The sequence below is a fragment of the Crinia signifera genome, chromosome 1, assembly GCF_055691185.1.
Source record: "Crinia signifera chromosome 1, ASM5569118v1, whole genome shotgun sequence".
Classification (NCBI taxonomy): domain Eukaryota; kingdom Metazoa; phylum Chordata; class Amphibia; order Anura; family Myobatrachidae; genus Crinia; species Crinia signifera.
The window spans coordinates 307,913,136-307,934,874 of NC_139217.1; the positions used below are offsets into that span (position 1 = coordinate 307,913,136).

General features: G+C 41.5%; 1 protein-coding gene across 2 annotated transcripts in view; it reads left to right on the top strand.

Moving 5' to 3' along the window:
• The first annotated feature begins 3,312 nt into the window (after positions 1-3,312).
• The window catches only part of LOC146078639 (proprotein convertase subtilisin/kexin type 5-like), a 275,576-nt gene continuing 257,149 nt past the window's right edge, over positions 3,313-21,739 (top strand). Inside the window, exon 1 of one of the 2 annotated variants that reach the window (XM_083186123.1) lies at positions 3,313-3,955. In XM_083186123.1, the coding sequence (XP_083042249.1) occupies positions 3,776-3,955 (180 nt within the window). In that variant the 5' untranslated portion in view covers positions 3,313-3,775. The remainder of the gene's footprint in view (positions 3,956-21,739) is intronic. The other variant, XM_083186122.1, reaches the window with a different exon arrangement.

Sequence of the window (21,739 nt, forward strand, 5' to 3'; positions counted from 1 at the left end):
TATAAACTGATTGAAAAATGTAAGAAGTTAAATAAGAAATGGTGTAACCCATATCAGCCTATTTGCCAGCGTGAATAATTTATGTCTTTGCATCAGGATATATAAAGGTCAGTCTCAGAAGTTGCTGGTAGATATTCGCTGTTTGCTTATGCTTTCAGGTGTCAAATCCGCTGCAGATTGTGGTCTAGGTGGATGAATTTCTTCCACTGTCCAGTAAAATATAGAGCACAGGGATGAGATTACAATAAAGTCACATTCAGTAGAATAATTGCTGATATTCCCCAGTGCATGTACATTTGTGACACTTGCTGGCATGATTGGAAACTAGTGCAGTTTATAAACTAAGTTATGCTGCAAAAATCTGTACAAGAGCAGGCAAAAGAGTATAATTAATTTCAATGCTGATACAGTAGGTGCTTATCTTGCATAAGCTGGGTCTAGTTATGTACTGGAAGTATTAAGGTTCAGCCGCAATGTAAAGATTATGGGGACTAAGTAAACACCAGAACGGACTAGACCTTGGAAGCCCGGGACAGACAGACTCTATTCATCAAACTGTGTCATTCAGGAGCTTGTTGTGTCCTGTCCGGGGTGTGCCTGTGACAGCTGTCTTTGGGGAAATGGGGAAAGAGACCCATTTCCCCAGACCGTTACGGTTTTTACTACATCTCCAGACTATACAGGGGGCTGCAATCTATTCCTCCTGTCTCTCTGGTGACAGGTGTCACAGGCATCTCCACCAGACCAGACACCCCCCGTGACAGGCACCCCCCAGATGGGCAGGCCCGGGTCAGGGGGGTCAAAGGGGACATCCATCCTGAGCCCTGATGATCTGCGGGGCCCCAAGGTCAGCCCTTGTCCTCCTATCTGCCTAGTCTCCCATCTCTTAGACGCCGGCTCTGCCGCCACTCAGCCACCGGAACCCTTTCTGCTCAGATGCCCAGCCTCGCCACCCCCCCCCCCCAATGGTATACTCTATATTTATTATATTTATTAGGGCCCTTGTGCTTTTTCGACACCTACTTCAGAACTGATGCTGACTTAGTTCTACCAGATATACCCCTATTTATGCTGTATTTTATCAACACACCCTGTACGTTACCTTGTAATTTGTTTTTTGTTTGCTATGTACGGCACTGCGGACACTTTGTGGCGCCTTATAAATAAACAAACTACTACTACTACTTGTGCTGGAGCACACTTCTTTCTCTGAAGGAGCATTATCCCTTCCATCCTCCTCCCCAGATGATGCATTTCCTGGCTTCTCATCACTTCATGTGTCAGCAGCCATGGTGACCGAGCTTTTCGGCCCTTTTCATGGAGACAAAACTTCCCCAGCCGCTGGCAGTTGTCATAGGCTGGGCAGCTCCTGCCCCTGCAAGCAAAGAGAAGGAGGTTACTCACTTGGAAACACCTGCCACAGAATGCACAGCAAGCTTAGTTACCACTAGTTCCACCCTCCTTTTCTGCTCTGCACCACTACTGCCACTACTCCCATCCTTCCTCCCTCCTCCACGCCACTACTCCCACCCTCCCTCTCGGGACCGCAGCACTACCTCCTCCCTGCTCCGCACCACTACTGTGCATGATGTTGAGAGGGCCTCCAGAGATATCAGTGTAGCTCTGGAATGGCACACTTTCATTTCTGGAGCCTGTTCAGTCCGCCATTTCGAGGTTCAGTCTGTTTCCAGGTTTTACCTATTCCCAAGATTATGTAACAAAGAAGTATTTAGGGGGTATTTATGAAAACATGGGGAGAGCTAAAGCACTAACCAATCAGTTCCTAACTGTCATTTCCAAACACAGCCTGTAAAATGAGAGTAAAGGTGCCCATATACTATGCAACTTCTCCCTCGTAGAAGTCACATCCAATCCCCCTTCAGCCACTCCGGACCTTCCCAGGCAGCAAGATTGCATGCGATAGATTGTGTGTGGTACTTCTGCATGTGATGTTACGAATGTGATCCCCATTCCCTGCCACCGGGAGGGGGTCTGACCTATAGATCTTTTGTATGATCTCCAGCTCTGATCTGCACAAGACCCCACATGGGATCGGATGTCCCGATCTGGAGGAATCTGGTGAAATCGGGCCCAAATCGTATAGCGTATGGGGCCGATAGAAGCTTATTGGTTATTTGTTTATTTCTCCATTCTCTCTTTATGCTTTGATAAATACCCCTTTAGTACTGCACAGAACCAAACATACAGAATACTATACACAGCTTCATTCCATTGCTGTTTAAAATAGCATTTGGTTTCCCCAACAAATAGGAATATGTCATTAGTTATTCAAATACATTATTTTTATTTGAAAACACAAGGGGAGGCATGTCATTGTTATGATATCAGCCCGAATTACTTACTGTTTTTAAGTTATACTATTTGCAAAGAGCATGCAATATATTTACACTAAAACAAAGAGATGAGATGGTCATAATACCTAAAAAACTTACTAAGATGTGAAATACACTTTACAGGTCATGTTGCTGTGGGCAACCAGTCACAGCCTGTCTACTATATTCTAGAGGGTGGTAAATAAATAAGAAGTAGGTTCTGATTGGTTGCTCCTAGCAACATCCCATGTGAGATAGAATTCCCATCTCAGTAAATCTCCCCCATAGAGTTTTACATTTGTTCAGGATTGCTTCATGTACAAGCTATCCAGCTGGCAGCAGATACTTCCCCAAAATCCACATCTTGTTTTCCTGCAATATTTGTCATTCTTTGAAAAAATATTTGAGTATTTGTGTCACCCATGTATTACCAGGTTGTGTCATAATGTTGCACAGAAGCAGACATTGCAATAGCCCCTTGCACTGCACACTTGGATATTTTGTGAAAATGTTTCATATTTTGTCTTAAAAAAACAACAAAACAGAAACATTTAGAAGAAAAAACTCAATGAAAAACATATTCCACTAAAACAGTAGCTTACAAATGGTTGTGCCATTAGATAATTGATGGATAGCACATTTTTCTGCAGCATATGTGAAGTTGAAGCAGAAAAAACAGCTACATTACAAAGCTAAGTATGATTTGTAATAAAATTATCTATTGAAGCTGAAAGCTTTTAGCAGCCTGATGATTACACTGTTTGTGTTGGTGATGGTACCCTGAGCCTCTGAGGTTGCCACCCACACAGTCTCCTCTAGTACCTCACACTGAGCTGCCAGATAGGTGAGGGGCATCTCTCTGCACTGTGTGTGTGTGTGTGAGGAGTAGCAGAAGGAGGGAGTAGGATAGTGGAAGGAGTAGGAGGGACTCCAGCCTCCGCCTCTCTCTTACATCTGGGTACTGTTGGTTTCGGACTGGAGGAGAGCAGAAGGGGGGTAGTCATTTATGCAGAGAGGGAGAGGGAGAGAGATCTGCCTTTCTCACTCACACTCCACATTCATATACTAAGACAGACTATAAGGGAATAACACAGAGAGGTAACAGGACCGTGTAAGGACAGTGACCTGTCAGCACTTTCTCCCTGTCATAGTGTATCCCAAACAAGACCCAGGACTGAAGAGGAGGATCAGGAGGAAGAGGATATCCAGATTAGCACTTGGCAGCAGGAGACTAGAGTCAAAGTGCAGGGTAATCCCTAAGTGAGATCACAGAAAGGGGGGTCACAGAAGTCCCTTATCCAGCTCCCGGGAACAGTGTTTTTAGTGTGTGCTTGGCTGCTGTTGAATTTGCCCAGTTGTGGAGTGTGTCCTTACCTGTCTGAGTTTGTTCTTCCCTCTTCGAGGAGCAGGGGACCTTGTTCCAAGGGACAGCAGAGCATATCATGGCTTTTAAATTGCTGTCTGCCGGGTCTCTGCTCTTGGTCCTGACTGTGCTGCTGGGAATCCTGTTACCTACTTGCAGGGCTCGCATATACACCAACCACTGGGCTGTGAGGATATCAGGGGGAGCCCAAGAAGCGGACAGGATAGCTAGAAAATACGGATACATCAACATGGGAAAGGTAAATGATGTACTGTTTGGCACATTGGGACGTAGCCCCTGCAGTTGTATGCTTGTAACTTTTCTGCACATACCACCTCTGTGTGCAGCTGCTGAGCTGACGTGTGAGTGCATTGGACGAGCATTCCGCTTATCACATTCCCATTGCAGTACAGGCACTTGTCAAGTTAAGCACGCTGCAACAGTTTCAGTAGGTTCATTGCCATGATTTCAGTGTCTAGGATTAGCCTTTACCTGTACTGTCAATGAAAAGCCAGATTCCACATGAGTGAGCTATAAAATCCACAAGTTATAGATAAACCAGAGTTTCTGATGATACATCTTATTGCCAGTAACAGCAGATACACTGTTTTTATATAGAGCACTGATGATGTACTCTTGTTGTTGAACTACAAGACCCAGCATGCAACAATGGGACTGTGGTTCCAAGACAACTAGAGAGCCACAGGTTGCCAGCTACTGCTATTGAGCAATACATATGCTGATTGAGGAAATGCTAATATCATTTGAAAGGAGTCTTTACACCCTGTTCTCTTTATCAGCTAAACCCAGTGCATCATACTGTGGATAATTAACAATACATAATGCCAGGGGGGACCCACACTTATGTGGAAGAGGATAAATCCCTGGTGTGAGCTTAAGAAATACAGTGGGAGCTACAGTAATCACCCCTATCCTTGTCTTCTGTTACACACACAACTGAGCATATTTCATGTGCCACACTGCTGCTAGGGATCTGGTTATGAATAGGTTACCTATCCTTCATTTATATAGCTATTGTGCCCCATCCTAAAAGTTGTGATACATGTATCCCTGTTTCCTACAGTCATTGCTTCACATCTAGTGTAGCCATAAACATGCAATATTAACTATTTATCCATATACAGTTACACTGGCAGTGCATTATTTATGCAGCAGAGTGAGGTACTGTACATGCCTAGGCAACACATATTGCAACCAAAGGAATAGCTTTGGTATGACTGACAATGATAACATTATGCACTTATTGCTGAGGAGCTTTCATTAGAACCAGCGTACAGACTCAGCTGCAGGTGGTGACAGTTCCCTGATGCTTCCAGGCAACTTCTCAGCTATCTTAAAACTTATGTCATGTTTCCACATAATATGAAAGCACTCTTCACACCCTTTGCGTTGAACTAATTAGTGTTTATTCTTTGGAATTACTTGAAAGCCAAGCTCTTACTCATTGTGCTGTACTGTGTGCATGAGAAGCATGCATGTACAAAACTGTATTCAGCAGATGAGAGATTCTCTTGATGTGTAGGAAGTGGAACCTCATGTAAGTTTGCTTAGCCTCACAGCATGCAGCGAGAGAACGCAGTCCAGTGTGGACTTTGATACCTCTGTGGTAGAAGCTTACCCTGTTGCTGTATAATTCCATGGGGGCAGGGTGGGAGGATGAAGAACACTTTCAGGGGTGAAATAACAAGTTACTTTGCACCTACAACGCATACAGGACAGCCAATAGTAGCTAATGTGTAAAGCGGTCTTCAAATTTTGATCAGTATACAATTGCACTTCATAGTCACTACTAATAAATTACATTAATGGTCATACCAAATCCGCAGATATCTCAGCTGAGTGAACCTAGGAAATATTAATATTTACAGTGTTTTGAGGCTACACACAGTAGTATGTGTGTGCCAGTGACCTCCTCTAAGCTTACAGGTCATATTAAGTCATATCAAATGACTCTAGAACAAGTTTTATGCAATAGCACAAATCACATCAATTTTTATTCTGATATCAGTATTTTCAAATGAAAGATGCTGTGGGTTATATTTCCCTAATTTTTAACAGGTCTATTAACTTAATTAAAGTCCTATTAACATCTGAATCTACAGACACCTTTAAACCACCCATCACAGAAGATGTTTCATATGTTCAATACATTTTTTATTAGACTATATATCTTCTTCTGCGCTGGTTATCTTAAATATGTGTTATTTACAGTTGATTGTATTTATATCAAAGTTTATCTATTTTTTTTCCCCTTGGATACTTTAAAATCAGTTCCATATCTAAGACTGCTAGTACAATATGTTTTTAATAATCAATACAAACCCCAGAGCACCTTTTGTTCCACTAATGATGTAAGTGTTCTATGAAGCAAGTACTTCCCCTCCAACATTCCAGTCTTGATGCATCCCTCATTATAACCTCAATCAGCCTCTGTGTTCTGTGGGCCATATTGTTCCTAGAGTCTGCCACAAGATCTCGCACAGTCTGCGAGGCCCATGTTCACTAATGGGCAAGAACTTTTGCAATGTTCATACTTCAGGTCACTGTTCCAGGAAGAGGCAACTACTGATACTTGTTCTAGAGCCAGAAGAGTAACAGCCGACAGACACATTTCTGGAGTTTTTTTTATTACCATCATGGTTATGATTAGTAAAGATTTAGTATAAAAAGCACGTACAGTACGTATAAATGTCTTCCAAAAGACGTTTTCTATGTCCTACATTTTATTAAGCAGATATGCAGTGGCAAAGACATGTCTTAATAGAAAAAGATAAGGGAATAGTATAAAGGCCAGGCTTTTTCAGGTATAGTAATCTCTGTGCGTGTTGTGATATGTTGGCTGCCTTTTAACATACAGATACTATCACACTATATTGCATTGCTTGACTGCTTTGATGTTTGATTCTCAAATAAAAAAAAATGTCTGAAGACAAAATGAGTATACAGTACAAGGAATGATAGGCAGCAGCCTAGGCTGACAAAGTCACATATTGTGAAATACAATCATACTGAAGGAAGAGATAGAAACATGGATGATTCTTTGAAGATGGGTAGTTTCTGTGTCAGTGACAAAATTGGCTTTTTTAACTCTTTTTTCACCCCCGGTAATTATATTTTCCTTAAAATATATTTTCAACTAAAATCCTCATCTGAGTGTTGAAGAAGTGGTATAATGTACTAGTTAGGTTAGAGCTATAAGGAGGTATCTAGCAAAGCAGGGAGAGTGATACAATTCTGACAGATATAATACCAGCCATTCAGCTTCTGCCTTACATTTGACAGGCTGTATTTGAAAAATGACAGTTAAGAGCTGATTGGTTGGAATTTTTATCTCCCACGATATAATCTCTGCAAGCCGTGATAAATACCCCCTTAGTGCTGGATATTATACATTAACTTAGAAAATAGAAGTGACCCCCTAATTTGAGGCAATATATCAAACCTTCTAAAGAGTAAAGACATTTCCCATAAAGACCAATCAGCTTCTTCCTAGCATGTTATAGCATTTACTTGATAAATGCTAGCTAAAAGCTGATGCTTGGTATGGAACAATGTCTACACTTGTCCACTTTTTACTTAGAAGGTTTAAGATATTTTACAGTAAGCTATAAGACATTTCAGGTCAGCCTGCAGACTTTCAGAAATAAATAGCTATACTATAGTAGACACATACTGTAACATAATGCAGGGATGTTCCTGTGCATTGCAGGCAATAGTAAGTGCTTAGTATTGTACCGGGCATCACAGACGGTGTAATGGTTAACGTTACTGCCTCACAGCGCTGAGGTCATGAGTTTGATTCCCACCATGGCCCTAACTGTGCGGAGTTTGTATATTAGAAACATATAAACATAGAATTTGACGGCAGATAAGAACCATTTGGCCCATCTACTCTGCCCCTTTTTTTACCCTTCAGGTAATCTCAACCCTTTTTAATCCTTATTTCTTTGGAAGGATATTCATATGCCTATCCCAAGCATGTTTAAATTGTTCTACTGTCTTAGCCTCTACCACTTCTGATGGGAGGCTATGCCACTTATCCACTACCCTTTCTGTGAAGTAATTCTTTCTAACATTTCCCCTGAACCTACCTCCTTCCAGTTTCAGTGCATGTCCTTGTGTTCTATTACTTCTTTTCCTTTGAAGAATATTTCCCTCCTGTACTATGTTAAAACCCTTGATATATTTGAAGATTTCTATCATGTCCCCCCTTTCCCTTCTCTGCTCCAAACTTTACATGTTAAGATCCTTTAGTCTATCCAGGTAAGTTTTGTGATGTAGGCCATGCACCATTTTAGTTGCCCTTCTTTGTACACCTTCCAATGTATTTATATCCTTCTGAAGATATGGTCTCCAGAACTGGACACAGTATCCAGATGAGGCCGTACCAATGACCTATAAAGTGGCATTATTACGTTTTTCTGCTACTGATTTCTCTCCCTATGCAACCAAGCATCAGACTAGCCTTCCTCATTGCTTTGCTACATTGCTTTCCTGCCTTTAAGTCACTTGAAATATTGACTCCTAGATCTCTTTCCTCCTCAGTAGTTTCCATTATAGTACCCTTGATACTATATTGAGCCTTTGGGTTTTTGAGTCCCAAGTGCATAATTTTGCATTCTCCTCGTGTTTGCGTGGGTTTCCTCCAGGTACTCCGGTTTCTTCCCACAATCCAAAAATATACTGGTAGGTTAACTGGCTTCCAACAAAATTAACCCTAGAATGTCTGTGTGTGTGCATGTGGTAGAGAATATAGATTGTAAGCTCTACCGGGGCAGGGACTGATGTGAATGTTCAAATATTCTCTGTAAAGCGCTGAGGAATATGTGTGTGCTATGTAAGAAACTGTTAATAAATAAATAAGTAATAGTATTTCCACATAAACAGACTTTGTGAAAGGAAATGGTGTGACTAGTAATGCGGTTTTATAGCTGTATATACGTATGTAACTAATTGTTCATTCTCTTTGGCTGTTTAGTCAGTGCTCACCTCTGTAAGATATGGGAATTTGCCCGGTATTACACATTTATTTGTATGCAGGTCAGTCCCATGTTGTGTTTTCCCAAGAGCAGAACCCTAATGATCCAGTCTTTTTCTACAATATCTAAACTTTTTATTTCTGTATTGTAAACAAATACTTTTCTCATGAATGAAAAAAAACATGTTTTGCTTTACAGATTTTGGGGTACAAAGCCTGGGAGAGAGATAAAGCGAAGAGAGGTACCAGCCATTCAGCTACTAGCTGACATGTTACATGGTTTGTTTGAAAAACAACAGTTAGGAGCTGGTTGGCTGGTACTTTATCTACGTCCACTTTAAGTACATAGACTCCATGGTACCAGCCAATTAGCTACAAATGTTCATGTTACAGGGTCTGTTTTAACAATGACAGTTTGGAACTGGTTCTCTGGTACTTTGGGTGAAATTTAATAGGATGAGAGATTTAGAAAGTGAGAGATTTGGTAAGAAATCTCCAGTTTTTTAAAGCGGCAATCAATTACACTGCAAAATCGAACTGGTTTTGCAGTGTAAATGATTGGCGCTTTAAAAAAAACCTGTAGATTTTTTACCAAATCTCTCACTTTCTGAATCTCTCATCCTATTAAATTTCCCGCTTTATCTCCATCCACTTTGCCTCTTTCTAAGGCTTAGGGCCAGATGTATCAAGCTTCAAAAGTGATAAAATGGAGAGTGATAAACAACCAGCCAATCAGCTCCTACCTGCCATGTCACAGGCTGGGTTTGAAAAATAACAGGTAGGAGCTGATTGGCTGGCTGTTTATCCCTCTCTGTTTTATCACTTTTGGAAGCTTGATACATCTGCCTCTTAGTACTTAGAATCCTAACATAATTGTTTACTCATTTTAATATTGTATCCCTGCTAACATTTTTCCATATGGATCCTCCATCTGACTAGAAGTTGTGCCCAAATGAAAAGGAGACTTTTATATCTAATCGCAGTGGGTTAATGTGTTTGCCGATAGATGGCGTGGTGTTTTTACCAGTTGCGCATGTGTAGTGAATGACTTTGCCTGTTTCTTCATTCCTGGAAAGTTGTTGTGCGCGGTCAGATGCATGATGGATTCCTCCAGATCAGTGCAAAGTTCCAATTCCTTTGCGCAGAAGGCAGGCATACTTAATTTTAATAGCAATTATGTGTGTTTGTAATGTTACACATAAACTGTCATTAAATATTCTTTAGTTCAGATATTCTTTACACACGACTGTAGTCTCCGTTTCATTTGGGCACATCTTATACTTTACTTTTCTTATTACTAGCAGTTATATGGAAGACCAGGGGCACCAAGGGTGGTCTTAGCACCAGCAATAATGGTGGGGGAGGTGCATTATGGACTGCTGAGAGTGGAAGAAGCACCTCTATTAGGACCCAACATTCCTGGGTATTTATAATAGCCTCTGTAGTTTCGATGCTGGTTACTAAGGCTGACTATAGTTTAGAACTTTTTGGCTATGGTTACATATTGACACCTTTAACTTCAGAAGTAATGCTGGAAGGAGAGGAGTTCTAGGGGGACATTTAATAGGATGAGAGATTTAGAAAGTGAGAGATTTGGTAAGAAATGTACAGCTTTTTTAAAGTGGCAATCCTTTACACTGCAAAACCAGTTTGATTTTGCAGTGTAATTGATTGCCGCTTTAAAAAAACTGGAGATTTCTTACCAAATCTCTCACTTTCTGAATCTCTCATCCTATTAAATCCCCCCCCCAGTACCAGAAATGGGTCATAGGGTCGACACTATGAAGTTCGACATACATTAGGTCAACAGGGCTTAGATCGACACATGAAATAAGTCGACAGGGTTAAAAAAGTTGACCTAAGCATTAGGTCCACAATGGGAAGGTCAAAGGTCAACATGAATTTTCTAAAATATTTTATCATGGGCAGTACGGATGGTGTAATGGTTAGTATTACTGCCTCACAGCACTTAGTTCATGGGTTCAATTCCCACCATGGCCCTAACTGTGCAGAGTTTGTATATTCTCCCCATACTTGCGTGGGTTTTCTCCGGGTACTCCGGTTTCCTCCCACAATCCAATAATATACTGGTAGTCTAATTGGCTCCCAACAAAATTAACCCTAGAATGTCTGTGTATGTGTATATGTGGTAGGGAATATAGATTGTAAGCTCCACTGGGGCAGGGACTGATGTGAATGTTCAAATATTCTCTGTAAAGCGCTGCGGAATATGTGTGCGCTATGTAAGAAACTGTTAATTAATAAATAATAATCCCGAATTTCGACGTAAGTCGACATGGACACCATATCAGTGTACCGTGTCCTCTTGCATGGGTCGCTGGCACACTATTATATTCGCCCTCCACGCCCTAGTGGATGGTAAGGCATGAAATATCACCTGTCGGCACAAGTCAGCTCAATAAAAAATTTGAAAAACTCATGTCGACCTTTTGACTGTTGACCTTCCCATTGTCAACCCTAATGCTTGTGTCGACATTCAGACCTATGCCCTGTCTACCTATTTCCTGTGTCAACGGTTAGCTTTTCCATATTATTAGTTACTGGTCTCTATTTGTAAACCATAGGGCCTGTGTTATGTATAAAACGTTAATCCACCTGCACATTTAAACAGCTGTTTTTTTGGAGTTTTAACAATATTTAGATGAATTTGTAGATGAACTACAAGTAAAAGATGCGTTCATCTCTATAAGAACTACATACTATTAGGCCAGTGGTTCCCAAAACTGTGCTCCTAGGCTCCCTGGGGTGCCTCGGGACACTTGCAGGGGTGCCTCGGGTTGGTCATCCAGGACCAATTCAAATTATTTATGATCAATTATTTCCGGTCAAAACCAGTGCTGGTGGCTGCCAATCATAAAATGTGTACAAAGCAAATCCTGCCCTTCACCACATAACTGAACCTAAGAAGCACATATAAACACAATCTACTTAATTTGATATATATTTTTGGGGGCCTAGGGGTGCCGTGGAAAAATTCTGATACTCTAGGGTGCCGTGATTAGAAAAAGATTGGGAACCCCTGTATTAGCCTATTGTCACATGAGTGCTGCAGGCTTGGGAACTCACCACTGCTACGTTTGTAGCGTTGTTGCTCTCACAGAGGGTATTGGTGCTCATGTCACAGGTATCCAAAATTGGTTCAACTATATTGGTGCACAGAACTTAGCTGTTACATTAGCCTAAATGCAAACAATGTTCTGTATATAATATGATATATGCAAAATAATATATTAAGAAAATTAAGAAATCCAATCAATTAAAGACATACTTGGTTGCCTACTTTGATGGTCTCCCCTCCGGCAGAAGCCTACCATCATTAAAACCCAGAGAATGGGTCTTTTACAGAAGTTTATATTTGATACATCCTGTCCAAAATGTCATGGCACCTATGTTGTGATAATAGCTAATACCACAATGCAATATTACTCAATATTATAAATTCACATTCAAGGCAAAGTATGTCTTAACCATTGATCTATAACAGGGTTGCCTATTTTTCAGCTGCCCTCTGCGAGAGAGGGCAGCCAGCTAGCTGGAGAAGCGGAGCCGGCGGGCATGCTGTAAAGGGGGCGTGGCAGGAGGAGGGCTGACAAATCTGTGCTGTATTAGGGTGTGGCCAATGAGATCACATTGTCGTGGCCATGCCCCCCACATTGCAATACCGGTATTTCAGGCATTGTAGAGTGGGAGCAGGGGCCACGATGACGTGATTTACATCATCGGGTCCCCGCGGACTTCTCCGCCAAGTGGGAATTGTGGGAGGCTGGGGAGGCTTGCCCACCTTCCTGGGGGGCCAGGAGGGGGACCTGATTTAAGGGAGCCATGCATCGGATTGGGATCAGATCAAAAATGGCCCAAAACATGCCCAATTTACATACAATTGGTCGATATTGTATCTAAATTGGGTCATTTTGGGCCAAATCGTACTGGTGTGTACCCTACATTAGATACTTTTAGAATATGAAGGTTTTGTTGTGGTTCAGAACCTATTCAGTACATCAGTCATGCAAGGAAACATGACTAAGCAGTTAGCTTACAGCAGCTGCACAGCTACACATCATGTTACCCTGAGCGTGTGTAGCGCAGTGCCAACACACCACCTCTAAACATTTCGAAACAAATTTCTCAGACTTTAACCTGGTTCAAAGTCTATAAACAGTCTTGTAATAACATCATATAATCCCTGTACCGAGTCTGCTTATCATCAGGACTCTCATTACTAAGGACTACAATCTGTGGTCATTGCTTATGGATAACAAGATTACTTGCAGCTAAAAAATGTATGCTGAGATTACCTTATCTGACAGTATAGGCAAATCAGGACTTGTGTGGTTTCCGAGAGGAGAGAAACATGTCAGTGCTTTGGGACATTCATGTCAGTGTTACACTCCCTCTCTTTACCATGTTGTAAAGCACTGAGAACAGATTAATCGCAAACAAATCAGTGGCAAAAAAAATAGATATTTTGTCAGTGGATATTTGTAGGAAAGTAACTATATTCAGTTTCCATAGAATCCTGTCTGCATGAATATACATGTTATAGCTGCTTGGGCTTGTGATTTGCATCCGAGACACTTGTAAACATCTCAAGCAGTGTCTGAAATGCATCTGGATTAATAAAATAGATATAAATTTGCTCTTGTGCACTGTTACAGCAATGGCAAGCTCTGTGCAGATCAACAGGCAACTGAAATGGGTACTTGTGTAGTTTCACGGCGCCAGTATGGCGCCATGCGTCTGAGTCCCCTTGCGGGGCTTGCTTCGCTCGCCCACGCTGCGGGCTCGGTGGCTCGCTACGCTCGCCACGCTATTTAAAATCAACTCCATGCCAACATGGATAGTGGGGGTATGAACTATCCATGTTGGCATGGAGTTAAGTGACTTTTTTTAACATAGTTTGTGGGGAGCGTAGAACCCGGAAGTAGCATGCTGGCGCCGTGAAACTACACAAGTACCCTGAAATGTTTTTGAAACTACTTATAGGACTTTTTGCCATTTTAGTTTTCTAACCATGTACTAAATTAGTTTCATGCAAATATGGGTGTTTACCAGTTAAATTGAGCAAGTTATAGTTGTCTGTAAATGTCATCAACGTGACATCACCTTGTGCAGTGAGAGGCAGTGCCAGAGCCATGATTACTCATATATCACATATGTGTGCGTACCTCCCAACATTATGTATGTCCCACTCGCTACTCCTCCAGATGGCATCACTGCATGCTCCTGACAGGAGTGTGGCCTCAACAAAGGGGCAGAGAGGAACTGGCACTGTAGTCCAATGCCCTCCAAGTAATTAGCCTGGTAGCCGACACCAAAACACAACGAGACACAGGTCTCTCTCTCTCTCTCTCTCTCTCTCTCACTCAGTTCCCAATCATTTCTTTATCCATGGCAGCTCCAGTTTCCTACCTGTTTCTAGTGCTGTATATCAACCAAGTAGGACTAAAGCACATACCTCATCCATTGTAATCTGTCATGTGTGTAATTCCGACTGTGTAGATACTAAACTCCATATGTCTAATTTGCCGGTAACGCCCTATAGAAGCCTGTGGCTTTTTTCCACATGATTCTGCAAGTTATCCGATGTGGATGTCAATGCGATGTCCATGCAATGTGTGGGGGGGATTCACTGGCGATGTTTACTGCATTACTGCATCCTACCCTACAAATGGTGTCCCAGTTTTTAATAGTCATTAACACCATATAATGCATTATGAACGGCATTGATTATATACTATTGCAACATTTATGTCATAATCAAAAGTATGTGTAAAAAAAATGTATGGCTACAGAACCATCAGATGAAAAAATCAATCAATGCATACATATACACCAAGAAGTGATGTAAATCACTTGTGTAATCTCGGCAATCACTTGTGTAGTCTAATTATCCTCTGTGTTCATTGAACCTTTATTGTTGAAGTACAAACATTAGTCGAGGAAATGCAATATATCATATATCAACTACTCTCTGGGCAGCGGCACTGCGCTTGTGTTACTAAATGATGTAGATCGTAATTTGGTAATGGTCTGTATCTAATAAGATTGGCTACTGAATCGCAGAGAGTAATAATGCAGAATAGTTATTGGCCTATGGCTTCTGCTCTTTGTATATTTAGCACCTGGTAGTATCCAGGTACTAATCAGGCCTATCACTGTTTGCCTTCTAAGATCAGATGAGAATGGGTATAGCAGTCAGGTATGGCAGATATTTGAAATAAAAATAGCAATTCTGTTCTTCCTTCCTTTTCTTCTTATGCAACTACAAATACAGTTCTAACTGAATTTTGGGAGCAACCACAAGTTGTACCCATATGAAGATGAATGGCACTTATGTTGGTTTAGGTTAGGAACATAACCAGTGTTTGAAGTGGGCTGGTATACAATGCTATGGCATACCGGCATTTCAAGCACTGCACTCTATTTTTTTTCCTTTTAACTTCCAACAGCTTCTTCCTGATCACTGTTGCCAGCAGTGATCGGGCTGCCACCGGCAACTACTCCTTCCGCACTCAGTTGGTGGCTATTGGCATTCCCTTCTGCACTCTGCGGCAGGCAGTGGCAACCCCCTTCCACACTCATCACCCCTGGTCCCTTCACATCCACAGCTGGTCCTTGCAAAGCCACTTCTGGATCCTGCTGAACGCCTACACCCGAATCTCATTCCCACTTCCTGGCTCTCATTCTCGCCGATGCTGGAGCTCGTAGCCCATAAAGTCTAGGAGGCCTGTTGTGTCCCTGCTGTCAATCTCCCTGTGTGCCTGCTGTCCTCCATGTTCCCGCTCTCACTGTCCATGTGTCGCTGCTGTCATTCACTGTCCCTGTGTTGCTGGTGTCATTCACTGTCCCGGAGTTGCTGCTGTCACTCACTGTCCCTGCTGTTACTTTGCCCCTGTTGTCACTGTCCCTATGTCCCCGAATTTTGGTTAATTCTGTGTAGCATAATGTGAGTTTTGGCTCATTCTGTGTGGCATAATGTGAATTTTGCCTCATTCCGTGTAGCATAGTGTGAATTTTGACTCATTCAGTTTGGCATAAGGTGCATTTTGTCTCATTCCATATGGCATAATGTGAAATTTGGCTCATTCCGTGTGGCATAATGTGAATTTCGGCTCATTCCGAGTGGCATAATGTGAATAGAATATTGACTCATTCCGTGTGGCATAATGTGTAATTGGTATTAGTGCATATTACATTACTTCTCAGTGTTTGCCAGGATGTGCCCCTATTGCGTCTCCTGTCCCAGTGAATCAACAATAGTACTTTAAGGCGGATAAATATTCCTTTGGGGGAATAAAGATTGCAGAGATAAGGAATCTTTATTTTCAAGTGCTAGATGTAAATGATAATAAATTGAGCAATACATGTTTATGTTAATATGTAGTGCATTACCTTAAAACTGCTTCCACTCTCCTTTCTTTTATTATATAAGACACATCAGCAGACACTGTAACTCACTAGAGTGGACCACTGTGCTGCTAGAACACATTCCAGGTCTCTTTAGGTCATGTTACATCTGCCCCACCTGCAGTGCAGCATGATATTGTCTATATGCAAAAATTGCAGCCTTTCTAACAAGTTTGAATCTGATCCATGGTTTTGCCCATTTGAGAAAAATCATGCTTTTGTATCTCTGAGGCCCTCATTCAGCCCCCCTGTGCGAGCGCTACACCGGCAGTGCAGGTCATTGAGGGCACTTGCACAGAAGCCCTGCACATTCACAGTCGTGCAAACACTCTGGGGCTGCTCATTAGTTAAAATGAGGGCCTGAATCAGGCCCTTAATCCTTTCTGGTAGACACAGCTAACTACCATGCAATAATCTTATTTGTTTCTCATAGCTCAAATACAAAGCTACACCAGTGAAAAATGTTTGTTCCTTCTTTATTATGACAGCCAATTACACCTGACCACATTTTTGTAAACAAAATAACTTATTTAACGATGAAATATTTTACCTTAAACTTTTCCATATATTTCGACCTGCAAACCATAAAACATCGGTCTAACTGCATTAGTCTGATTAATGATATACTACATACCTGTCCAGTATATATCTACAGTAGGGATGCAATACATTCTCCCTCCGTGGGTGTCCACGACACCCATAGAGGGAGAATAAATTAGTGTGCCGAGCGTAGCGAGGGACCGGGCTCGCTGCATGGCGAGCGCAGGTAATCCGAAATGGGGGGGGCGGGGGGTAGACTGTGGTGGGGCGATCCACTTCCCCCCCTTGTTGGGATTCCGGCGGTCGGGATTCCGGCGTCTGTATTTTGAACGCCGGGATTCTGACCGCCGGGATTCCATACCGAATCCGTACAGTATATGTAGATCATGTGTACACGTGTACCATATAACAGAGGGTACTTAGGGGGCTATTCAGACCTGCATACTGTAGTCTGAATTCGCTCCCCTGGCCAATGGTGGGGGTCTGCGCATGTGCGCATGAGATTATGTGCATGTGCCAACATCCACAGCGTGTGCCTTTGGCGAATTGTCATTTGCTGGGGTGTTCGCTGCCTTAGTGACAGGGGGCGTTCTGGTGGGCCCATCTAGCATTTCATGGGTGCGCCCACAAAAACTGTGGGTGCACCCATAGAAATGCTGGGCTGGCCCATCAGAATGCAGCCATACCCCTGTCTGCTTGGAGTGGGCGGCTCCCATCAGAGGTGGTAGAGGCAAATGCAGTAGAACAATTTAAAGATGCTTGGGATAGGCATAGTGATATCCTTACAAAAAAAAGGGATCAAATATGGTTTGAGGTAACATGTTTAAAAAAGGGGCAGACTAGATGGGCCAAGTGGTTCTTATCTGCTATCAAATTCTATGTTTCTATGGCATCAGCACTCGCCCCCATTACGGCCATCTCCATGCAGGATAAAAGTATAGACTTACTTTTGTCTGCAAAGGGAGGAAAAAACATTGGATGGAGAGTGACCATCGAATGATTTATCCTCTGTGCGGCCTCATGCGAGCAGATGTGTAAGCATATACGCATATATGCAGGGATTCGGGCTGCGGGGGTGCATTCGGCGGGGTGGCATTTACCTGTTTGCTAGGCTGGAAATATATTATGCAGTAGCTGTACTAGCCTTTGGAGCCCTGCACGAGCATTTCATGTGCTTACCAATGATTTCTAGACTCAGGTCTCAGGTCTATTTATATTTATACATATTCATTTATATCGGGATGGAGATGCAGAAGGGCTTAGAAAAGGAGCAGGGCTGAGTCCTCAAGACGAAACGCGTAGGGTTCTATCTGCTGCTAATTTAGTCATTAGAAACTGGTATAGAATAATCTGCACACAAATGTCAACTTTTGCACGAAACACTGAGTAAATTCCCTCCTTTTCACGACTGCCAAAGTCAGGACAGTTGGATGGATTGAGATATGACTATACAAAGAGTAGATTTCATTCAACTTTGTGTTGAATTCTGTGCTTGGCGCTCTCTCCTACTGTACACTGATAGGAGTAGAGCTCAGCTACCACAGTGATGATTTGGTGATTTGTTTGTTTTTTTAACAAATTGCAAAGATTCGCTTTGTGTGGGATCAACACAACTTAATGATTGATGAATTCTGTTTGATCAGGGAACTCACGGTCTAAAGGGGCCAAGACCAAGTCATCTGGTAGCCATTCAAGTTAAATGACTACATATGCTTGTGTGACCTACTTAAGATGTATTGTGTGGGGAAACTTTGCACCAGTCTGTTTCTAAATACAAACATACTGTACATTCAACACATACACACACTGGTCACATTTTAAAGTTTTGACTGAGAAATATAACTTTGTTCCATGCAGATAACATTGATAAAAAAAAAATCTGAAATACATATAAGGTAGAACTCATTAAACAAATACACTGTATTTTGTGCATTTAAACTGTTGGCCCATTTCTCAATAAGTGGAGCACCATTTAACATACGCAACAAGCTTTATATTTCACAGGTAAAGCTTGTAGCGTATGATAAATGGTACTCCAGACATTCAGCTCCCAACTGTAATTTTTCAAACAGTTAGAAGCGTATTGGCTGGAGCACCATTTCTCATATACAATTAGTTTTATCATCCCCAACAAGTTTTATCACTCGCTGACCTGATGCGGCATGGGGGGGGGGGTTGCAGGCGATACTGCAGTGGGCACCCACACCCCCCCGGAGCCTGCGGCGGCCGGTGCGTGGGGGCAACGTTGATCACAGGCGGTATGACCACCATCTTATACATAGTGATCAGAAATGCTTTCCTTGTCAGTAATGCTCTCCATGGCAAGATATTTGTTGAACCTCTGTATATATGTGTGTAGATAGATAGATAGATCCTTTGATATCCTGCTTGTAGTAACTCATAAGCACATTCGTGTAGAGGGAGGACAGCTGGAGGCACATGGAGGCCCATTCTGTGTACACCCTTTAGTCAGGACTCTATGATTGGTGATTGGTCCGAGGAGAGTGACTGGCAACAAGAAAGCAATGCAATGGCTGGGCTAGTATAATGTGAGGTGCTGGATGCCGCTTGAGAATCAATGTGGGAGGTTATGATAAGGGCACCCAGGGCTTGATTTCAACCTTGTTTCCATACAATTACCCTGACTTCATAATTGCATTCTAAACTGGTTTTGGAAATTCTGTATAGCTCTTATGGCAAAGAAGTGCATTGCCTGACAGTTGTTAATGTCACATAGATTATGATCACCTTAGCAAGTCCAATACTCTTTACAACACAGATATTTTTGTAGAGGTAGCCATGCACTCTCAGCACACATTTGTAAGAGATCTGTCAGCCAGATCTCTGAATGTGCACAAATCTGAATAGACTTTAATTGTGTCTCCACAACGTATCAACAGCACACCCTTTTGCCCCCCACTCACACCCATGAAGTCTCAAGTGGAGTGCATTGTGCCTATATCAATGTCTCTGTCATTCAAATACCTTACTGATGGTTTTTAAATGTTGTAAGTCTCTGGACAATTGTTATTATTTTTTTTACTCCCAGCTGTTTTATTTATGCAAATAAGATCTATCAGTTATTTCTATAGCGCACACAAATTCCACTTCAGTCACTTTACAGAGAATATTTGCCCGTTCACATCAGTCCCTGCTACACTGGAGCTTGCGCTCTGTATTCCCTTCCACATTCAAACTGGGATTAATTATGTTGAGAGCCAATTAACATGCCAGTATATTTTTGGATTGTGGGAGGAAACCATGCAAGAATGGTGAGAATACACAAACCCCACACAGTGTGTGCCATGATTGGAACCAAACCAATGCAGTATTGCTTGGTTATCAGCATGTATATTTTCAGTAAGAAAAATGTCCAACCTAGTTGCACGGGCCCTGGTGCCATCATGGGTTATTTGGTATGATTGAAGCAATTTGTAAGAAAGGGCACATACACCTGGACAAACCATGTTGCATAACAAGGGAAGCAAATCTTTTTTCTATGCAGGGTAAATACTGGCTGCTTTTGCATGTACCCACAAATGCTGGACAGTTTCATTGTTACAGAGCAATTTATATTTGAATTTGAAAACTCCCTTCTCAGACATGTAAATCTCTCTACACATTTTAAATCTGCACCCCCTGCAGTGTGGTTTGGCCAAGGTGCGTGATTAACCTGGGTACACATTTGATGTGCTAAATGCCTCGACAAAGCATGCATAGTGAAACTTCCGCTACCCACATGTACACAGAAGCCATCAAAGGTCCTATTGCATGGGTAGCGGGATCCTATGCAGCAGAGGGATCTGAAAAGATCCCTCTCCAGCATCTTGTGAACTTATTCAGAAGCTTTACACACCATCTCAGGAAATGTGTACAACTTCAAAGTCAAGTTCCCTTCTCCCAAATAAAAAAAAATTATAATTTTTGGAACTTGATGAGTCACATCGTTTCTGCTATGGAGACTGTGGAAATTATTATCTGGGAGCAATGTAACCAGAAGATATCATTGATACATGCTGCATTATATGAATAATGAATTGGTCTGATACAGGTTGAGTATCCCGTATCCGAGTATCCGTTATCCGAATTATTCCGAAAACCAGACATTCCAGAAAGTGACATTTTTTTTTTTATTTGCTAAAAACTCACTGGGGACATTTGTAACATCACTACTGGTGACATGATATGTAACTGGCACTATATATGTGCAAGAAAATGATTGCTTGGCATTCAAATTCAATATCTGAGATAGTACACAAATTTTGTTTCCTGTTTTGAAACCTTGTTTTTTGAACAAATAAAATATATATGTGTGTGTTTTATGTGGTAATAAAATATATTTGTGTGTATTTTATGTGTTTATACAGCATAAATGCAAGATACAGGTTGAGTATCCCATATCCAAAATGCTCGGGACCAGGAGAATTTTGGATAACGGATTATTCCGTATTTCGGAATATTTTAATATTTCAATTATGTATTTTGAAGTATCTTGCATGTATGCTGTATAAACACATAAAATACACACAAATATATTTTATAACCACATAAAATACACACAAATATATTTTATTTGTTCAAAAAACAAGGTTTCAAAACATGGAACAAAATTTGTGTACTATCTCAGATATTTAATTTGAATGCCAAGCAATCATTGTCTTGCACATATATAGTGCCAGTTACATATCATGTCACCAGTAGTGATGTTACAAATGTCCCCAGTGAGTTTTTAGCAAAAAAAAATATTTTTTATTCACTTTCAGGAATGTATGGTTTTCGGAATAATTCGGATAACGGATACTCGGATACGGGATACTCAACCTGTACTTCAAAATACATCATTGAAATATTAAAATATTCCAAAATACGGAATAATCCGTTATCCAAAATTCTCCTGGTCCCGAGCATTTTGGATACGGGATACTCAACCTGTACTTACTTTATACAAAAATAGGTGAAAGTTCATTTTCATTTCTTTTGTAGATTTTTAAGTGATGAATAGACCCTTTAGTCCCCAATTTTTTTTACCTGCCTAATTTCTTCGCAAGCTTCTGCCATCCTTTGATATGTCTGTCT